This window comes from Vitis vinifera, chromosome 15 (genome assembly GCF_030704535.1).
Source record: "Vitis vinifera cultivar Pinot Noir 40024 chromosome 15, ASM3070453v1".
Lineage (NCBI taxonomy): Eukaryota > Viridiplantae > Streptophyta > Magnoliopsida > Vitales > Vitaceae > Vitis > Vitis vinifera.
In genome coordinates, this window is record NC_081819.1 from 1351233 (window position 1) to 1373388 (window position 22156).

General features: G+C 33.2%; 1 protein-coding gene across 1 annotated transcript; it reads right to left on the reverse strand.

Moving 5' to 3' along the window:
* Positions 1-7685: 7685 nt before the first annotated feature.
* Positions 7686-11388, reverse strand: LOC100267645 (uncharacterized). Its single transcript, XM_010662874.3, has 8 exons — positions 10728-11388; positions 10464-10619; positions 10172-10327; positions 9702-9866; positions 9433-9558; positions 9166-9339; positions 8540-8904; positions 7686-8405 (listed from the first exon to the last, which is right to left on the reverse strand). Exons 1-8 carry the CDS (start codon positions 11263-11265, stop codon positions 7800-7802), a joined length of 2286 nt encoding a protein of 761 aa, XP_010661176.1. The 5' UTR covers positions 11266-11388; the 3' UTR covers positions 7686-7799.
* Between the last annotated feature and the right edge of the window lie 10768 nt (positions 11389-22156).

The following is a 22156-nucleotide window of genomic DNA, read 5'->3' on the forward strand; positions in this document are numbered from 1 at the left end:
CGAGTGGGGACAAACGTGAAAAGAGTCAGTCAACAACGAGAGGCTCATGCACAGTCTCAAACTAAAAAGATGTGATTTTTTGTGTGGAGAAAATGGCCACCGAAGATCAAGAGAACTACTCTCAGAATATGTGGAATTGCAGTAGTGCTTGTGATGTAGGACAACCCTAGGATGGTTGCCTACACTCAAGGGTAGGTGGGCTAGGGTTTTATTTTTAAGGTGTAAGGAGGGGAACAAGGAATAAACTTTATGGTAGAGAAAATTATAAGATAAGAAATAGAGAGAAAGAAGAAACAAAGAAGAAAATATGGAAAACCTTAGAGTCTCACTAAGGCCTTCTAGGAGTCTCACCTAGAAGAAAATCAATGGAGTCTCACCATTGAGGGTTGCAACCTTGCAATGAAAGAAAGTATAATATTATTCATAAAAAATTCATTCCTTTGATTTACATTGATTAGCCTATTTATAGGCTTCTCTAAGAAATCCAAAGTCTACTAGGACTCTAATAACCTATTCTACTAGGACTCTAATAACCTATCATGACTCAAATTCTAATTATATTATAACTCAACTAGCTAATCCTAATTAGACTCCAAAAAATATTAATCCTAATTTAATTCCAAGTAATAATAATCCTACTTTAATTACAATTAATACTAATTCCCTTTCTTGATATATATCTTGAATATTCATCCTCATCAATTCCCCCTGACTTGAAAAAAACTCGACCTCGAGTTTTAGTGATTTTCCACGATCAATTGAAATTCCGAGCAATGCCTTCCACCCTTTCTTTCTTCGTCGTCTCTTTCCCATGGTAAGACAAGATCTCAAGATCTCTTGAACTTTTTCAATTTCATGCAAGACAAATACTGGAGTTCGAAAAACTTTTTGATGTTGTACAACAAGTTGATAATTCTTGAAATACTTATGTGTCTTCAACAAACTTGTGGGAAGTTGTTTCCCACACTCTTCTTGTAAATTGTTTTGTGGAAGAATAAGATTCTTGAATTCCCTATATTCAAAAGAAATTTCAACAAATTCTTCATGTTTGCCACCACTCACGATAATGTTTGGCCTTGGGAAGTCAAACATCGATTCTTCTGAAACTTCTTCAACTTCTTTGAGCTCTTCTATTGGTTGATCTAAGATTAGTTTCATCACCTCTTGCTTTCTAGATTCATCATTGATGATTTCTTCGTCCTTTCTAGTAACTTCGACTTGCTTTTTAATAAGAATATTTGATGGCTCTTCTAGTTTCAAGGGTGCTACTTTTTCCTCTGGTTGCTTATGTGGTGGAATTTCCTTCATTGGACGAAGGATCTTCTTTCGCCCATTGCGCACAAGTGTGTAAGTGTTCTCATAGCCATCATGTTGGACCCTTTCATAAAAAAGCCATGGTCTTCCAAGCATAATATGGGCAACTTTCATCGGCAAAACATCACACCATGCTGATAACTCAAAATTATTACTAAAATTAAACGTCACTAGACAACGAGAACTCACCAAAATAGATGTGTCATTTACCCATGCTATTTGATAGGGATTTGGATGATCTTCTGTCTTTAGATTAAGCTTTTCAACAAGCTCCTCTGAAGCTAGATTGGAACAACAACCTCCATCAATAATCAAAGTACATAGTCTCCCTTGACAAGCAACACGAGTTTGGAAGATGCTAGTACGTCGCCAATCCTCCTCTTCATTTAGCCTTGGTATGTTCACCAATGGCTTTTTTGTCACATCATCATCTAGCTCAAAAAGTTTGGCCCTTCTTTGATTCCCCGTCATAAAATTGTCTTGTTCTTCACGTGATCGATTTGGCGATTGTCTAAATTGATGACTTGCGATCTCCTCTTCAATTGGTCGTTTTTCTTGGCTCTTTTCTAATAACTTCATGATCTCATCAAGTTTGCTATTTAGTTGTATTATAGCATCTTGATGGGATTGTTGTGTGGATAAAATTTCCTCCAAGCGTATTGTAGCGGCATCTTGATTGCTAGAAGTTTTTTTGGAACTCATGCTTGCATAAGTTGCTCCGCTCCTTAATTGCATATGCCTTCAAGCCAAGAATTTTGGCTCTGATACCAAAATTGATGTAGGACAACCCTAGGATGGTTGCCTACACTCAAGGGTAGGTGGGCTAGGGTTTTATTTTTAGGGTGTAAGGAGGGGAACAAGGAATAAACTTTATGATAGAGAAAATTATAAGATAAGAAATAGAGAGAAAGAAGAAACAATGAAGAAAAGATGGAAAACCTTAGAGTCTCACTAAGGCCTTCTAGGAGTCTCACCTAGAAGAAAATCAATGGAGTCTCACCATTGAGGGTTGCAACCTTGCAATGAAAGAAAGTATAATATTATTCATCAAAAATTCATTCCTTTGATTTACATTGATTAGCCTATTTATAGGCTTCTCTAAGAAATCCAAAGTCTACTAGGACTCTAATAACCTATTCTACTAGGACTCTAATAACTTATCATGACTCAAATTCTAATTATATTATAACTCAACTAGCTAATCCTAATTAGACTCCAAAAAATATTAATCCTAATTTAATTCCAAGTAATAATAATCCTACTTTAATTACAATTAATACTAATTCCCTTTCTTGATATATATCTTGAATATTCATCCTCATCAGCTTGAGCATTTGAAGCCCCTAGCGCTCGAAGCACTCAAGCACTACATCTAGCGGGCAAGGTGTTTCATGTGCATCAGAAGTTGGTTCTAGTGTTCTTAGTAGGTTCTTTGGTAAATTTAGGGTTCCTAGTTGTATTGTTAGAATTTTTGAAAGCAACTAACCCTATTTTGGTTGTAGTATAAATTTGGTGTGTTTGGATTATGGAATATTTAGGAAACTAAATAAGCAATGGATCCCTAAGCCCATGGGATTCACATTTATTTTATTTCATTTTATGCATTTTTTTTTGTATGGCACATGATAGGGAATAATTTGAAATATTTTTCAAATTGGATAATTTTAGATTTTCTTAAAAATAATTTTTCATGAAGATTTTTTCTTTACATATTTATTTAAGGAATTGGTTGTTACTACTTGGTATTTCTAATTCCTTTTTTTGGAACTTTTCTAAATTTAGATTAGGTGGTTCCCCATGCTATTCCACCCTGAGAGAAGGATAACAACACCTAAGGTGGTCCTTTAAGCTCTCCCACCCTAATAGAAGAAAAACTATTATTGGGAAAGGAAAGTTTAAGGATAAGGAATATAAATGTTATTCCCACTTAGAACAAGAGTCCTAATTCAAGTAATAAATAAGGATATTGGAAAATCACATGATAGACAACTTATTTTAAGAAGGTAACCAAAATTATCTTAAAGCCTCTTATTCAAAATATTAAGTAGGTGGGGGCCATAGGCAAGCCCACAACCTCCAAGGTCCACCTCATCCTAATCTTGAGCCCATCGCTATCCTAAATATGGGGTGACCCAAGGAATCAAGGGATATAGACTATCCTAAAGGGACAAGACTATACATGTTTATAGTGAGAGTGACCAATCCTAAAAATAGAACTCTTCACTTGGTAACATTGATGTCAAGGATCTTGGTTATACACTTAGACATGAAGTAGTAGAGTCACCTAAAGTGGTCCTACTTGTATGTGCTAAGGGTTGAACACAAAGATATGCTAATCAATGCCTTAGGATAACCTTTTGAAGTTTAAGGTAGGTTTATTAACTAAAAAGGGTCTCTACCCTAGTAATAAGAGTCATGATCTGCCTAAAGTTGGTTTGATTCTTATGATCTTAGAATACCTTGCATGGATATATGTCATTTGAGAGCACTACATTTTTCCTAAATAAATTACCATCTTTTCCTTGAATGCTTAGTTTCCTTTATTAATGCATAAAACATTTTGTTTATTATAGGAATAATGTCTTATAACCCTATCACCTTGATTCTTGCAAATAACAAAGTACCCAAACCTAACTCTGTTGACTAGAAAAGAAACCTAGATATAGTGCTCATAGTAGAATAGTTGAAATGGGTAACTCAAGAGCGTTTTCCATCTATTCCTAACGAGCTTTCCCTGTAGGAAGAGAAAAATGTTCATTCCCAATGGCAAAGAGTAGATAAGAAGGCTCATTGTGTTATACTTGGGTCTCTTAATAATGTGTTGCAACAACACATGGACATTGCCATTACCTATAAGATTCTCTTGAGGCTACAAGAGATGTTTAGTGATAAGGGTAGGCCAGCTAGGCAAGCTACCCTAAGGACCATCATGAACACTAGGATGATAGAAGAAACTCTCGTTAGGAATCATATTATTCATATGATTACACTCTTTAACAAGATGGATAGGAAGATTCACATACACCTAACTTGATCATAATATAAGAAATGGAGAGGTTCAAGATTCCCTACAGTTGCCACAAATATTAATCAATAGTGACCTTACCCATAAGAAATATACGACCACCTTAGGGTCTCATTTGTAGGTTAAAGCTACTAAAGACATTAGCACTAACTCAATATTCTCTTAAGGTTGAGAGCCCATGTAGCATAGTAGTTTGGTGAATCATGATTACTCGATAGCTAATGTCATAATTCACCATAATTCTTGTCCAATATGTAACCATATATACTAGTATGCTTACCATAGGAAACTCATCCTAATAACCAATATAAGTCATCCCTCTAATTAGGAGGTAGTGTACTATAGTCTTAGATGGATTGCCTAAGTTCATGAACCACTTGTGAATAACTTATCAATTTCGCAAGAAGCTTATGACTTGAATCTTCCGTGCAACTCCTAATGCACCTAAATCATGTAAATGCAAGTGATGTAAGCTTGAATGATTAAATAAATATCAATACAAATAATGGATAGAATAGTGGAAACTCATGTCTAACTTTCTTACATTATGTCCTGCTTTTAAGGGCTTTACCCTAACATTTATAACCCTCTATATCTCTAAGGATTCAATATTGGATTATGAAACTATCTAGAACATTTTCCTTTATTTTATTTATTTCATTAACCATTTTGAGGATATATTTATCCATATTATATTATTATTTATTAAATTAAGGTTTCATTAGTTTTAGCAAATAATTAATCATATTGATCTAAAAACAACTAAAAACATTATAATTGATCCTAGAGGACAACAACCTAGAATACTACAAAGTCATGATAACCCTATTTATGGTTTTTCTTGGCTAGGATTACCATGTATTTAGGCTTTATTATTTTAATTACAATAGAGATATGCAATCACCTACTAGCCTTAGCACTGAACTATGTATTTCTTTGGTTGGTGGTTATTTGATTTGTCACTTGAAAGTCAATAATGACTTTTTACATGGCATTTTGACATAAGAGGTGTTTATGTAGCAATCTCCTAGCTTTACTAATACCATGCATCCTTTTTATGTTTGCAAACTCTATAAGAGCATTTACAGTTTCAAATAGTTAGTCCCTAGTGTCTTGTACAATGAACTTAAGGAGTTCTTACTCTCTTGTGGGTTTGTGAACTCTCATTCCAATACTTCTCTCTTTGTTGATAATGATCAATGGATCACAACATATTTTTTGGTGTATGTCGATGACTTGCTCATTACAAGAAATCCTTATGATCCATTCATTCATTTCTACATACTCTTTCTATGAAGTTCTCTATAAAAGATCTGGTTTCATTCCATTACATTCTCACCATTGAAGTCATCTCCACACACATTGATTTGTTTCTCACATAGCATAAATACAATCATGATCTACTAATATGAACCAATTTGTTTGGGGCCAAAGAAATCAACACTTTGATCGCCTTGTCTCTACTATTAGCTTGAATGTTCCCATAGATGCGACACAGTATCAAAGTGTTGTAGATGCATTGCAATACCTCTCCTTTACTTGGCCATAAATCTCTTATGCAGTCAACAAGCTCGCATGGTTCATATGCATAGAGTTCGTTTGAAACTCTTTTAAAAAATAGTGTCCCATTCTTTAGAATAGAAAATATTTTTCGAAGTTTAAAAATATGGTGAAAACATTTTTACCATAAAAGGTCTTTTTAAAAAAGAATTTAATCTTAAAATGATTTTTTTTTTTAGAGCAAATTTGATGTGCTTTTATGTATTTATTATAGAATATGATGAAAAAAAATTGAAAATACGAGGCATGCTTTGGGATCTTTTATGTTGTCCATAAGTGGAAAGTAACTTCATGAAGAATAAGCCAGAAGCTATGTTTTATATTTGATTTCTTAAAAAAAATTGTATTCTTGAAAATAACTAAGAAATATATATTTTTTAGAAAATGAAATTTAAGATCACATAATGATGTTCCTTTGCAATCAATCCTTGAGCAGCCCAAGAATTCCAAGGTTTGTGAGAGACTTCATGATTGGAAGGTAGAGATTGTGGGGACTTCATTAAGATCTGAACAAATCCTGAGCAAATCCTCAAAGGATTCAACATTAAACTAGCATAATTTCAATTTCATCTTAGGATTGAGCTATGAAAGACTAACAAGTAGCAAACTTCACTGGGTGATCCCACTATTCTAAAAACCAATCCTCAATGTATCACCCAAAATAAAAAGGGCCAAAATGAACTACCTTCATTTAGATGAACTTTTTGTTTCTCTTTTGATGTTGAGCCCAAAACATCTTAGGAATTATTTCGAGAAACAACAATTAAGGATCTATTTAGAAAAATTTTCAAAAGCAATTCTCAATTCTTTTGAAGAATAAAATTCTATTTAAAAACTCAAATATGAAAAATAATTCTCTACTTATTTTTAATGAAGGTACGATATACTTCTAATGCAAAAGTTTCCAAAATATTTTTCATGTGTTAAATTGTTATTCAAAAAATTCTACAAAAAAGAGAAATAGAACACCATAAATATTTTGTTTTCAAAACTAATTCTCAAAATTCTATTTTGTATCAAAAGTTTGTCAAACACATTTTTCTTTCCTTTCATTTAATTTCTGTTAAAACTATTTTTAAGAATAGTTTCCAAATAAACCCTAAACCTTTTATTTATTCATACTTCAATTGCCATAAGAATTTTTCATTTAAGCTAATATCTACTGTTTCATAAATTCACCTCAATTACTCAACCAAATAATAATAAAGCCTTTCTTATAATAATTTAATTTAATTATTCAACAGTAGTTTTTTTTTTTCTTTTTCTTATTTCTTTGGAGGAATAAAATATAACTTTAATTTTCTTAGGTTATGTTTGGTTCCCGGAAAATACTAAAGAAAAAAAAAATTAAGAAAAATGATTTTCTCGTATAAGTTGTATTATAAAAAATATGAAAGAAAATAAAATATAATTTAAATAAGTTAAAAAATTATACATTTTCAAATTATTTAACCTATACATGGAAGAGTTAAAATAAGTTAAATAAATTTGAAGTACCATACAAAAACAATTTATTGATTTTAATTTTTTTTGTTTTCTTCATTTTTTCTTTCATTATATTTTTCCTTACTATTTTCTTTCCCTTACATTTTTCCTCAAATTTTTTAAGAACCAAATATAGCCTTAGTTCCTCCCAATCGAATCCCTTGCTCTCACTGAAGATGAAGTTAAGAAGAAACAAATTATCTTCTTATGTACAATTTGAGTGAATTTTCATAGAGGTTAATTGTACTCTAAATAAAAGCACTAAGCCATGCCAAATTTGTGAAAAATTGACTACAAAGTATGCAAGGAGGAATGATTATTTTCAATTTTATTTGCTTAAATACACAAGAAAATAATAAAAAACACAAACCAATCAGAAGGACGGAAGCAAACAAAAAGAAAACGTGGCCAGCCCTTATGTAAAAGGCGTACGTTGAGGCACCCTCTTAAAGGTTTGGAGTACAAGAGCGAAGTAGAAGGGAAACTGCATCATAGCAAAATATGCTATCGGCAGACATGCTATTGCATATATCACCAGATATGAAGTATGTTCAAATTTATCCTTAACCAGAAAGAAGTGGGCTGCACAGAAGCAAAACAGCATGGCTGCTAAGGACATAAAAAGAGACGTCAAAGCCAACAAGAGTTTTCTTGGCAAGTCACTTTGAAAATCCTTTTGGTGGTATCTAGAGGTAAGTATGGACAGAAATGCGATGACGGAGGTGGCCGAAAATGAGAGAGCAATTAGTGATGAAGTTGCAAAGACAATAAAGGCTGGATGCCGCCCAAGGTTTGGGCTGCTGCTGCCTTCTTTCAGGCCGCCTGGCACGGTGGCTGTTGTGGCGAAGGCCACGGTTGTGACCAGTGTTGCAACTAACGAGCATGAATTGGAGGTGGCTGTTAGCCATTTGGCGCCTTCTTTTACCAAATCTTTGTGTGACGTCCTGAAGACCTCCTTGGGTGTCATGTCTTCATTGTTGAGATTCATAAAGAAATCTTGCGGCACAGAATACTTCACGTACTGTGGTCAATTCCAATTAATGTGATTTAAGCTAACAGTGTAGATTAAACAGCTCATCATGGTAAATGGGTGTAAATGTGGATACTTTTTCCAAAAATTAAACCAATAAAACAAGAAGAAAAATATGAATATACCTTAAACCACTTGATTTCCCATTGCATTTGCAGTGCAGCAAAAGGGTAAGGCTGAAAATCACCTATTCTTGCAGCAAGATGCAAGGCACTGTTCCCTTTATTATCAACAGCACGAAATGCACTTTCATTAAAAAGGATATTCTGGACTAATTGCTCGTACAGTTTGGTTTGCCTATTTTCGACTGCCAAAAGCACTATGTTCTTGCCGTCTGAGTCCCTGTCCAGAATGGCCATGGGGAAAACATCTAGGATTCGCTCAACCATTTTAGTTATACCATTCTTCGCTGCAAGTAGTATCGGTGCCTCCGTTCCTTGGATAGGCTGTTTCGAGCTCAATTCTTCTTTCAAAATCGCAGTGTACCAATCTGACCATTATAAAATTGACTATTGAGCTATATGGTTCAATAAATGAGAGAGACGGAGAGTTTTGAATCCATTTTTCAAAATTCATAACTGATTTGATCTTGTCCATCTGTGGACGAGTGTTTCTCGCATGAAGGCAATAGTTATCATTCTCTTGTCACTTACAAATCCATTTTCTCGTCCTTCATTTTATACTTTATCTGATCCTTTTTAGATTTTCCTAATTAGTGTTTAGAAAGAGAGAGGGAGAGAGCTTTACATACCTGTATTCTCTGGCTCGTAACTATCAGGAAAATCTTTCATTAGCCCTGGATGACATCCACTAAAACTGCTATAATAGTTACGGTGAGAAGATTTAAGAAGCATAAGGTCCATGATCTGAACAGACCATATGTTCTTCTCTTTCTTTTCTTGTAACTTTTGTATGTCTATTAATCCTAACAACCACACAATAAAATACACATTAACATACCTCCAAGAATATGGTGAATAGATCTTATAACATGTTGGGATGGTAAGTAGGATTATACCTATTAAATCAAGGATGACCAGCATTGCTCTCCATATAGTTTTGATGATCATGATACTTGTGTGATAATTTGGGGGGAAAAGTAGAGGACGTCCTTCTTCAGCTTCAACATTGCTTGATGGTTTCCCTATAGATGAACATGGGTTGAGTGAGGGCATTACTTTATTCACCTTTTTAAATTTTCATATAGCAATGTTTGGATACATTTCTTTTTAAAAAATATAAAACAAATGTAATTTTCATATAGAGAAAATGATTCCTTTCACCCACCTGGTCTTTTGATCATGTTGTGCAGCATTTTCAGCAATGGTTGAACAAAATTGATACATGTCTTGTAGTTCGCTGGATATTTCTCAGGCTTCATTTTTCCTTTGAAAGTTGGCAAGGAATTGCCGACAGGTACCGGTTCATTCATCGGTTTCTCCACATGTAAACCTTGCAAAATATATATAAGCATAATTAATAGTCTCAAAGTTAACATAGGAGATATAATATAGATACAAGGTACCAGCTCCAAACAACATTCGTAAGAGGTTTGACATTTTAATTTTCTAAAGAGATTGAAAACTAAATAGAATACTCTAATTTTATTATGCTTCAAAAATTGTAAATTACAAGATGACTCTTAAGTCTGGTGTAATTCATGTACTAAAAATAATTATAAATTTTGTCACCCAAGTCTGGTGTAATTTTTAGTATACACTAAATTTGGGTAAGAGAAAATGACTCCTTTCACCCACCTGATCTTTTAATCATGTTCTGCACCAGTTTCAACAATGGTTGAAAAAAATTGATACGTGTCTTGTTCACTGGAGATAAATGTGCATGCATGTCTGTACAAGTTGGCTGGAAAGTGTAATCAGGGGGTGTTTCCTTGAGTTTTTCCACAGGTAAACCTTGCCAAATATAGATATAAGCATGATTAATAAAATCTCAAAATATAGATAAATAAAAGGTACCAGGAAACCAGCTCCAAAAAAATAAAAAAATAAAAAAATAAAAAGGAGAAATTTACTATCAAGCGAGTCTCACAGTGATAAATAATTCTGCTGAGGAATCCGCCTAGGCGAGAACCACTTCTGAATACATCTGGTTGACTGGCCAGGAGATGGAGTGGAGTGCACCCTTTCTCGTTGACAGCATAGATAAGTCGGTCATCATACTTGCAAATTATTTCATATGCCAAATCTGTCAGGACAAAGAGCTCATTATACAGTACAAAAGAACCAAAATGGGTAGTATCGGTATGCAGGCTATATATGAAACAAAAAGAGAATATGATAATTAAATACCAACCAAAGTATTCGCCAATGATGGCAACATGAAGAATGGTTTGGCCATCTCTATGCCTTCGATGGTACTCATACTGTCTCTCTGCGCCGCATATCTGATGGAGGTAAAGGAAAGCGTCCTTTTTACCACGAAGAGCAGCCAAGAAGAGAGGAGTTTCCCCTGCCTTGTTGCGAAGGTCCAGGAGCTCTTCATTCTTTCCAGCAATGCACATGCACATGCCAACATTTCCAATCAATGCTGCTAGATGGAGTGGCGTATTCCCTCGATGGTTTGGTATCCATAGAGCGCTTGGTGTTTGCCATCTCCTCTCGCTCTGTTTATCAATCAATTCAACTAGCCTGTGAACTATATCTTCTGCGCTTTCCCAGACAGCTATATGCAATGCTGTCTCCCCTGATGTACTAAGCTTGGCATTTTGAAGGCTTGGATATTTGTCATACATATCTACAACCATTCCCCAGTTGCCTTCCATGCAAAATTTCAACAAATCTTGTTTTTTCTTCTCCCACTCCTCCCAATTATCTCCCACTTCAGCTTCCATTAATTAACTCAACTCCTTCTCCTCCTACAACAAATGAACAACAATCCTTACTAGTAAGCACGTCTACAAGATAGATGAAGAAGTGTTACACTGGCCACCATATATATATATATATATAGAGAGAGAGAGAGAGAGAGAGAGAGAGAGAGTAACCAGGCCCCATTTTCTCTACACAGATTGAGAATTTGATACCATGCTTTGGATTTGGGTGAAGAATACATTATTTAACACTCGATGTACAGTAGAACATGAAAATAGACCAATTTTATGTTTGGTTATTAGTTAACTTTGAAGGAAAATGTGAGGAAAAGAAAATAAAGAAAAAAAAAAGAAAAAGTAGAGGAAAAAAATAGATTTAAATTCAATAAATTATTTTTAATGCTAACCGTAAATTGTGAACTCATTTTACTTATTTTCATTATTCTATATAAATTAAGATTAAGTAACTTAAAATGCACATAAATTTTTAACTAATTTTAATTATATTATATTTTTTTTTCATATTTTACTTAGTAAAATAAACACGAGAAAATCAATTTTTGTTTCTTTTCTAGACCCGAACAAAGAAAATATATATATATATATATATATATATATATATATATTCAATGAAAAATAAGAAAATAGAAGGGGGATGCTATCAAATGAATAAGTTTTATAATTTTAAAATTAATTTAAATTCAAAGCTTCCTCAAGCTTAAAGTCTCTCAAATTCTAAGAAACATTACCTACAAGGAAAGTATTGTCTTCTTTGGATAAATAAACCAAATAATTTTAAAAGCGGCAATTACCATAAATTGAAAAGTGATACCTTGCTATGGATTTGAGTGGAGAAAGAACATCCATTACCACTTCAAGAAGCGATCGACCAAGAATATGTAACCAATATTGAAGAGTAAAGGTTATCTCTCGTGAAAATATGCAACAGTAGTAAGATTATGGAATAAAGTTCAATCTATTTACGAGAAATTCCATTTGATAGCCAACTCAAGGAAAATATTGTATTATAGAAAATTAAATAAAGAAAAAATTATATACATCATTTTTAAATAAGGTGTGGTTTGGATAATAACTAAAAATAAAAACTAATAATAACTCCAATAACAAATGCAAGAACTTTGGTTTTTAAAAATTAAATATTATTTTTAATTTTTAAAAGAAAAAAAAAAAGAAAAAAAGATCAACGCATATCCACATAAGCACTAAATTAACACAAACAGATATAGCACCTTGGAATAAAGTCCAAGATGTGAAAATCAAGATTTTGCATTTCAACCACGTCAAGCAACGTACCAAAATGTGAGAATGGAATAAAGAAAAAAGATATATAAAGAAAAAATTTAGGAAAAACAAAGTGATTATTCTCTTTGTTATATTTATATTCATGTTTCAAAATAAGAATCTAGATGTACGTATTTCCTTCCACCCAAGCAGCTAGCCCTTTGTAAGCATTGATTTAATTTTGTTTCAGGGCTCGTGCTTGGCACTTGGCATGGCTTTGTTTCTTGTGAGGGAAGACACGCCAAGTTGATGAGAATAAAAAAGAAAAAAAAAAAATCATGTCATTGTTAACTCCAATAGAAACAAAAAATCTCTCATTATTGAAAAATGAAAAGGAGAAAACCATGTCTTAAAAAGTAGTCATATTTTTTGGAAAATAGAACATTGATCTTCTACTATTCTACAATCTGCTTTCCTGAAAATAAATCATATCTTTTCCAGGAGTTATCATATATTTTTAGTTGAATTATTAGTTGTAGAGAGTACACTAGATTTTCTCTCCAGAATAAATTTTCTAAGCAATTTTCTTGGCATCCAACTAAGATTTTGGAATGGATGGCTAAATTCATCCAATATTCGGAAGGTCAAGTTTGTGTAGCTAAGGACAAGAACCGAGTGCATTACCTTGTGTTGAACTCTACCTTAATCTTCTTAGATCTGAGATTTTGTTATCATTTGTTGAATGCTTCTAGCGTTTATTGTAATTTCACATATATGATTCTTGGCAAATACCTTGGATGGACTTTATGCAATTGACCCATTTCTTTTCTATATATCATATATGTCTAAATCTATGAATGAATCTGATCTTAAGTGAATGAAAAACATATTTTTGAGAAGGGATCTAATGCATGATAATAGGCAATCCTTATGCTAGTTGTCGATTTATTTATTTTTATTTCAGAAGAAAATATTATTTATTTGAGGTTTAATGGTATATCAATGAAAATTTTCTGGTTGATTTCATAAATAGGATTTCTTAACTTAATTTTAGATTGCACTTCATTAAACTAAAAATTGACAAACCAAAAATTAGAGTTGTTGCTGAGGATTCCTTCCATATACTTGTTCTCTTTCTTTGAGAAAAGTTGAAATTCCATTATTTAACTCAACTCCTACAGCAAATGAACAACAACACTTACTAGTAAGCACGTCTACAAGAAATAGATGAAGAAGTGTTACACCAGTCACCATATATATATATATATATATATATATATATAGAGAGAGAGAGAGAGAGAGAGTAACCGGGCCCCATTTTCTCTACACAGCTTGAGCACTTGATTCCATGCTTTGGATTTGGGTGAAGAATACATCATTTAACACTCAATGTACAGTAAAACATGAAAGTAGACCGACTTTATGTTTGGGTCAAGGTTATCTTTAACATCCATTACCACTTCAAGAAACAGCCAAGAGGATATTACCACCTCAATTTGATATAAATTATTTGGAAAAAAAAGGTTAATGTAAATTGAAATGTTTTTTTACCTTCTGATAAGATTTTAAATTTAATTTATTTAAAGAATTTTTAATTAAAAATACTTTGGGACAAAAGAAAAAAAAAAGTTGTATGTCCTTAAATGTCCATGACACGAGAAATTACTAAACTTAAATTAATTAAAAAAAAAAAGGTAAGTATACGATTAGCCAATATTGAAGAGTAGGGTAAAGGTTATCTTTAGTGAAGCACATGTTTTCCAAAACATTCAAGATTGCTAAGATTATAGAATGAATGCAAAATCCATTTGTTGATGAACTCAAGGAAAGTATCATATTATAGAAATCAAATAAAGAAAAAATATATATATCATTTTTAAATAAGGCCTGGTTTTAATACATTTCTTATTTTCTATTTTTTAAACAAAAACTAATAATAACTCTAATAAAAAATGCAAGAACCTTGGCTTTTAAAAAAGAATAAAAGATAATTTCATTTATTTAAGTGTTTTTATATTTTATATACAAGTTATTAGTATTTTTAATTTTTCAAACAAAAAATAGATCAATGCATATCCGCATGAACACTAAATTATCACAAACAGATATTGTACCTTGGAATAAAGTTCCAAATGTAAAAATCAAGAATTTTCATTTCAACCACATCAAGCAAAGTATCACATTGTGAGAATGGAATAAAGAAAAAAAATACAAAAGTTAAAGTGATTATTCTCTTTGTTATATTTATATTCACGTTTCAAAATAAGAATCTAGATTCATTGATTTAATTTCTTTTTCAGGGCTCATGTTAATGCAGAAATGCTTTCATCATAACAAGAGTTGGATTTTGCTATAATTTCTCTATGCCACGTGCATTATTGTAGTCCAGTCTTTTCTTCTGATCGAATATCGCAAGTGTTTCTAGTGTCGGTGGTTTAATTTTTCTTGCAAGTTGTCATACTTGGTTTTAACGCTCGTCTAGACATCCTTGATGCTTCCACTTTCTATACACCTGAAGTTCAGAGAAGACTTGCATTTCTAAAGCTTAGTGGTGTAAAAGGATATCAGTATCTTTCTCAATAAGTATTAGATTGCATTTCAACATCCTGATGGCAGTATATATTTGATGAAACAATGTGTTAATGGGCTAAAGGGCTCTCAGAAGAAAGGCACTGAAAGATGATGCGCATCTTTCTTCTTTATTTTGCTGATCTGCTAATTACAGGGAACCCAAGGATGGGTGTTGACTGGGATCCCATCCTCTATATATGGTAACGTAACAGGATCTGGTAAATTCCTGCTGCCCTACAGGCTTGAACTAGTACAATATTAAGCTGCAGACTCTGAACCATCCACTGTTAAGCTGCAGACTCTTCCCAAGCTGGAAGAAGTCTCTAGCTAAATCTACAGTTCTAGAACAATCCCAGAGTGTAGAGTATCAATGTTTAGAGAGGAAATAAAGGATCTTGTAACTATATGATTTTTAACAATTCAACAGCTCTTGCCTGTGCAAGGTAATTCCCACTTGTGTTAATATTTGTCAAGCTTGTGGAAAGGACTTATGGGATAATTTCCATGCTCGGCTAAGAATATCATGAATGGATTTTGAAGAGGGAAGAATTTTGGATCAAATAAGACCTTATCTGTGCTCTGGTGCCAAAGATTACAAGTAAGTCCCTGATGACTTAAAAAAGGGTTCCGAACATCATTTATGTTCTTGAAGAGCATACATTGTTTCCTCATAATTAAAAATATCTATGGTATACTGAAAATACATCTCAGGAGATCTGCTATGGGAGAACTTCCAATTAAGTTTCGTGATGAATTGGAGATTGATAAAACTTACTAACAAAAACAGAAGCAAAGACTAGCCTTAGAGAATTGGTACATTTGCATCCTTGATGAGAGAAAACAGCCATTGTACTGAAGGAAAGTGCCCTTTCAAGGTAATCTCACTGACAACTAGTCAAACATAATCTTCGATTTTTATTTTAGTTTAAATCGCTAAATGTATTTTATGAAATTTAAATTTATGATTTCTATTGTTTTGATTCATTTAATTTCTTTTTCACTCGATGGTTAGGACTTGCTTATGAGTATAGTTTAGTTAACCTTACAATGGGAGAGCAGTTTAGTCTAGGTGAAGTCCCAAGATTTATAATATAGTAATAAACATGACTATATAATCATGAACTTACATACTAGAATAGGAAATGAGAAGTAAGAACTTACAAACAATGATGCTTGAGTTGTAGTGTTTGAGAAATTAAATCATATTTGTTTTATTCCAGTTTTAGTTAATGGAGATATTGCGGTTTCAGACTCTTTTGCAATCTTACTTGTCACGCCCCAAGACCCATTCCAAGGGCGTGACGGTCATTTCACACCTCAAACCCGAAGGCTTAAAGTGTAACCTGACCCAAACAATTATCTTGTAACTGGAAGTTACCAATTATCAAATACCTGTTCAGAGTAGTGAAACAAAATTCTAAAATCTTCAAAGCTTAACTTTAAAACTAAGCATCCATCAACCAAAATCCAGTATCCAAATAGATTGCAAACTAAAACAATTCAAGTGCTAACAAAATTTTCATAATCTCCAAATCTCAACTTCAAACTATCATAAAAAATTAAAAGTTCAACATCTAAATAGCTTCCAAAAACCAAATAATCCAAATGAACATAAACTTATAAGCTAACAAGGTCCAAAAATAACATCCTAAGCAAAATCCTAATGATGACCATTCCCCGACCTAGCCATCACTCTTCGCCCGAACTAAGGGTACCTAAAAAGTAATCAACAAATAAGATTGAGCTCAAAGCCCAATAAGGAACATTAATGCAGTCCATGGATCAAACATTTAAAGTTCACTTGCGAAATAGGAGATATTATAACTAATAATTTTCATAAACCTTTGAGTCGGTTTTGCCAATACATTCAAAACTTTTAACTGTACACTTTCATTTATGATTCAAACATTTTCATATCAAATTTAGCCAAAACATTCAAATCATTTATTTACTCTGTTCATCAAACATCAAATGGTGCCCAGTTAGGTGGGACTTCTCAAATAGGTGGCTAGCCTCAAATTGTTCTTTTAAGGTGGACGAAACCAAATACTACTAGTACTAGTAACCTCTAACCAAACACCTAGAGGCTAGGGTCCAAATCAATTACATTCCCCACCAAGAAATGTAAAGGTCAACTATTATATCCCGTTGGCAATGACCAAAAAGTCAAAAGTCAACTATTATATCTCGTTGACAAGGGCCAAACAAATCAGAGTCAAACACTTATTTCAGTTATTCAAATTTGCAAAACATAATATCTCCATATTTCTCTGTTGTAAACAAAATATAAGGTTCTAACATACTTTTCATGCAAAACATATTTGATCCTTGCATAAAACGAATTATAACTCAAAACATTTCCAAATGATGTATATAAAAATTTGTTTCAAAAAAAAAAAAAAAAACAACTGCATTAATTTCCTTTACCTTAAAAGCACTTAGAAACCTTGAAAAGTTTAGCCCCATCTAATTCCCCCCTAACATAACAAAAAGATACTATTATCACAAAATTATTTTCCAACTTCTTAACCAATAACAAGGTAATTAATTAGTTTCCCTTTATTTATTTTATTATTTATTAATTATTTTTTTTTTCAAAAATTTATCCTCAATAATTTGTTTATAATTCCTAAACTAAATTTAATTTCTTAGAAATATTTATTTGAAATAATTTCTCTCATCACTTTATACAAGAATTTATTTATTTAATCCAAACCCATCATTATGTAGGTTTTCTAGACCTACTTCTTCTTTTAATAATATTAACCTATATATATATTCTTTTCTTTTCTTTTTCCCATCCTAGATTCTACAAGCCATTTAACTTTTCAAAGTACACACACCAATTCTACATGTCATTTGACTTTCCAAATCACACACACCAAACAACACCATCTTCAGAATTTCTTTAGTTTTTTTTTTCTTTCTTTTATATACCCAATCACGTCTCAAGTCCTCCCTCAAAGACTTCTTCCACATTATTATTATTATTATTATTATTATTTTAAAAAAAACAAACCCTAATCTAGATTGGGGTTTCTTAAAAAATTACCTAAAGTTTTCACAAAAAGTGACGAATCTAAGAAAATAAAATTGAAGAATTAGAAGAAAAAAAAAAATCTTACCTATAGAGATCTATTCTTCAAACCCTGAATTCCGACTCCAACCTTTCATTCTCTGGAATTCTATGAATAGGAACACTATTCAGAAAAGAATAAGAAGAACAATAATTTCTAATTTATACTTAGGGTATTTATTCGAAAAATTACATTTTTACCCCTATTTCATTTTATGAAATTAATTAATTAATTTATTATTATTATTTTCCTAACTTATCCCTAAAAAAATATGGTCGTTACATCCTCCCTTCCTTGACAAAAGTTTAGTCCTCTAAACTTGACATACCTGAGTCTTGAAATAATTGAGGATGCTTTTGTCTCATCTCTTCTTCTAACTCTCAAGTGGCCTCTTGGATACTATGATTGCTCCATTGGACCTTTACCAACTTGACAATAGCATGTCATAGTACCTTATCCATCACATCCACAAATTCAACGGGCACCTCTTCATAAGTCAAGTCCTCAAAAATTTGAATAGGCTCTAACTCCACAATATGAGAGAGATCATAAATATATTTCCTCAAAGTCGAAACATGGAATACATTATGAATCTTAGATAGACTTGGGGGCAAGGCCACTTTATAAGCTGATTACTACTCAAAACATGCTATTTTGTAGCTTGTAATTAGCTCTTTTAAACACCCTTGAGTAGTAATTATTACCTTTGAACTCAATTGACATGTTAAGGACCCTTCCAATCGTTTCTAATCAAATTGTGTTAAGTTTTGGTGTTTTTGATAGCTTTTAGCTACACCAAAGCAATCCAAGAATGAGGGAGAGCTGTATATAGTTCATGGAAAAGCTTTTGGAAGCTCAAATTCATGAAGAACCAAGCTTTGGAGCTCCATAGCCCTTTGCCAAAGTCGTTCAAAGTATGCAAGGAAAGAACAATGGAGAAGAGGAAAACAGAGTGAAGAAAATAGAGGACAGCATCTGCAGTCTTCTTTTGCACTTTTGGAGTACTTCCCAAAGTCCATTTTCTACAGTCTATATACCATTTCAAAGCTCAGGAAGTCAAGAATCCAATGCTTCAAACCGTGTACAATTTGGAGCTGAAATGAGGAAGATATGACCTTTGGAAGACAACTGCATCAAGCCATGGGAACACCATTTCGCAAGGAGATTTTCTTCATGGTGCGAAATTTGGCCATTTCGCACCATGAAGAACCACCTTGCGAAATTTCGCAAGGTGGCTTTTCACCTTGCGAAATTTGGACCCTTCATCTTTCCCCTTTCGAAAATGCCTTTGAAATCCCCTGTTTTGAGACGCTGTTGATGATATTCCACTGCCGGTTCTCCAAGATATTTTGCTTGATTTTTAGCTTTGTAAATACCTATTTTACCCTTGTAATCAACCAATGAATAGGTTGCTTTTGTAATAGCTCTTGTAATTTAGCTTGTTATTGTCTTTAAATAGAGGTGAAGAGCCTCAGACAAAGATATCTTGTAACCTGTAACTTTATAAGTTATAAGAGCACTTTTGTTCAGAAGCTTCTTTTCTCTTTTCTTTCTCATTTTCTTATTAACCAAACATCCTTGGAGGATGAAATCCCCAAGGATGAGAGGCTAAAACCTTTTAGTTTCTTGAAGTAATGGATGCCATGTGAAGCTCCTGTGTCAGGATGGAGATTTCCAAGCCATAAATGTTAGTAGCTGAGCGTCATAAATGTTTTCATTCAAAGTAAAGCTTTTAATCCCTCTGACTTGCTTTGAATGGCCAATACTTGATAACCTTTTGGTCTCAGTGGATTCTTATTGTTAGATCCACTGACGTTCATTAGTTATCTCCTACAAGCCATTGTATTGCAAGTCGAGGAGATGACCTATATCAATAAAAGAGCATTTATGAGGTTCAACTACCCTTTTTGTAAGTTTTTAAGGACTAAAACTCAGTTGTTAAACTCATAACGGTTCGGGAAGTAAGCATCACCTTAGTTGCTTCCCCAACTCGAGGTGAAAAGTCCCAAAATCTCCATTTTTACATAGTGAGTTAAGCATGGCTATCCAAAGCTTTGAGAAACTTCTTTTTCCATCTTTTAACCTATTTTCATGTTAGTTTAGTTTACAACACCTTCATCTTTTTATGTTTTCATCTTAACCTAATTTTTATTAAGAAAAGTTCACTCCATCCTCCGAACTTCACCAGTTAAAGTAAAAACCCTTCCCAGTGTTCGATCCTAGAGCCACTATGCTATAGTAGCTTTGCTACTTTAGTGTAAGGACCTTAGGTATAAATTTTGTTGATACCCTTACATGCCAAGCTACCAAGAGTCGGGTTATCATAAGCCAAAGTGCTTACTTTTTCTAATACCTCAAAAGGCCCCACAAAATGAGGACTAAGTTTCCCTTTTCTTCCAAATATCATTATAGACTTCATGGGTGAAACTTTCAAGAAAATATGATCACCCACCTCAAACTCCAAATCTCGTCTACGATTATCAGCATAACTCTTCAGTCTACTTTGTGCTACTTTCAATCTTTCTTTAATTAAAAAGATCATTTCAATAGTCAAGTGCACAAGTTCAGGCCTCAAAAGTTTCTTCTCTCCAATTTCATCCCAAAAAATAGGAGATCGACATCTCCTACCATATAACGCCTCAAAAGGTGTCATCCCAATGCTAGCTTGAAAGCTATTATTATAGGAAAACTCCACTAGGGGCAAATAATCATTCCAATTACCTTTTAGGTCCAAATCACAAGCTCTCAACAAATCTTCTAAGACCTGAATTACCCTCTCTGATTGACCATCAGTCTGTGGATGAAAAACAGTAATAAAATTCAACTTAGTACCTAATGCTTTCTGTAAACTATGCCAAAATCTAGAAGTGAAACAAGGATCTCTGTCAGATACTATAGAAACAAGTACACCATGCATTCTCACAATCTCCTTAATATATAAAGAAGCCAAACGATCCATAGAAAAATTGACTTTCATAGGCAGAAAATGAGTAGACTTTGTCAGTCGATCCACAATTACCCAAATAACATTATTACCCCCTAAGGTTCTTGGCAACCCTATCACAAAGTCCATGGTAATATGTTCCCATTTCCATTCGGGAATAAAAATTGGTTGTAATGATCCTACTAGTCGTTGATGCTCATTTCACCTGTTGGCACACCAAACACTAAGCCACAAATCTTGCAATATCCTGCTTCATACCTGGCCACCAATAATTTTGCTTCAAATCTCTATACATTTTCATCCCTCCTGGGTTGATTGCAAACTTAAAATAATGAGCTTTCTCCAATAGCTCTCTCCTTAAGTCTCCATCATTTGGGACACAAAGTCTAGTCCCAAATCTCAAAATCCCATCATCTGATAAAACAAAGTCAGGCTTACTACCCCTCTTAACTTCCTCTCTAAGCTGCACTAATTGCATATCATTCTAAATTAGGGTCTTAATTCTCCCAACCAAGTCTGGTTGCACTCTAAAGTTCACCACAAGAGCTCCTGAGTCCAAAACTCTTATATGGACTTGTAAACTCCTCAAATCTTCCAATAATTGCCTCTAACAACCTCTAATAGCTGCTAAGGAACCAATAGATTTCCTGCTCAAGGCATCAGCAACAACATTCGCCTTCCCTGGGTGATACTGAATAATGTAGTCATAGTCTTTAAGTAGTTCAATCCACCTTCTCTGTCTCATGTTCAATTCCTTTTGGGAAAATAAATACTTCAAACTCTTATGATTTGTGAATATCTCACAAGTTTCACCAAAAAGAAAATGTCTTCATATCTTAAGTGCAAAAACCATTGCAGCTAACTCCAAATCATGAGTAGGATAATTTCATTCATAAGGCTTCAACTGTCTAGAATCATAAGCTACAACTTTCCCATGTTGCATAAGAACACAACCCAAACCCTGACAAGATGCATCACTATACACCACAAACCCTCCTGAGCCTAAAGGGATAGTCAAAATAGGAGTTGTCACTAATCTGTTCTTTAACTCTTGGAAACTACGTTCACAATCATTAGA

What these genes read in the sequence shown, in the direction of transcription:
- LOC100267645 (XM_010662874.3), bottom strand. Translation starts at nt 11,265, where the DNA reads ATGGAAGCTGAAGTGGGAGATAATTGGGAGGAGTGGGAGAAGAAAAAA. An exon ending in GAACATGATTAAAAGATCAG is followed by an intron (nt 9,867 to 10,171) that starts GTGGGTGAAAGG and finishes ATATTTTGCAAG; the next exon opens with GTTTACATGTGGAGAAACCG. An exon ending in GGGAAATCAAGTGGTTTAAG is followed by an intron (nt 8,406 to 8,539) that starts GTATATTCATAT and finishes AATTGACCACAG; the next exon opens with TACGTGAAGTATTCTGTGCC.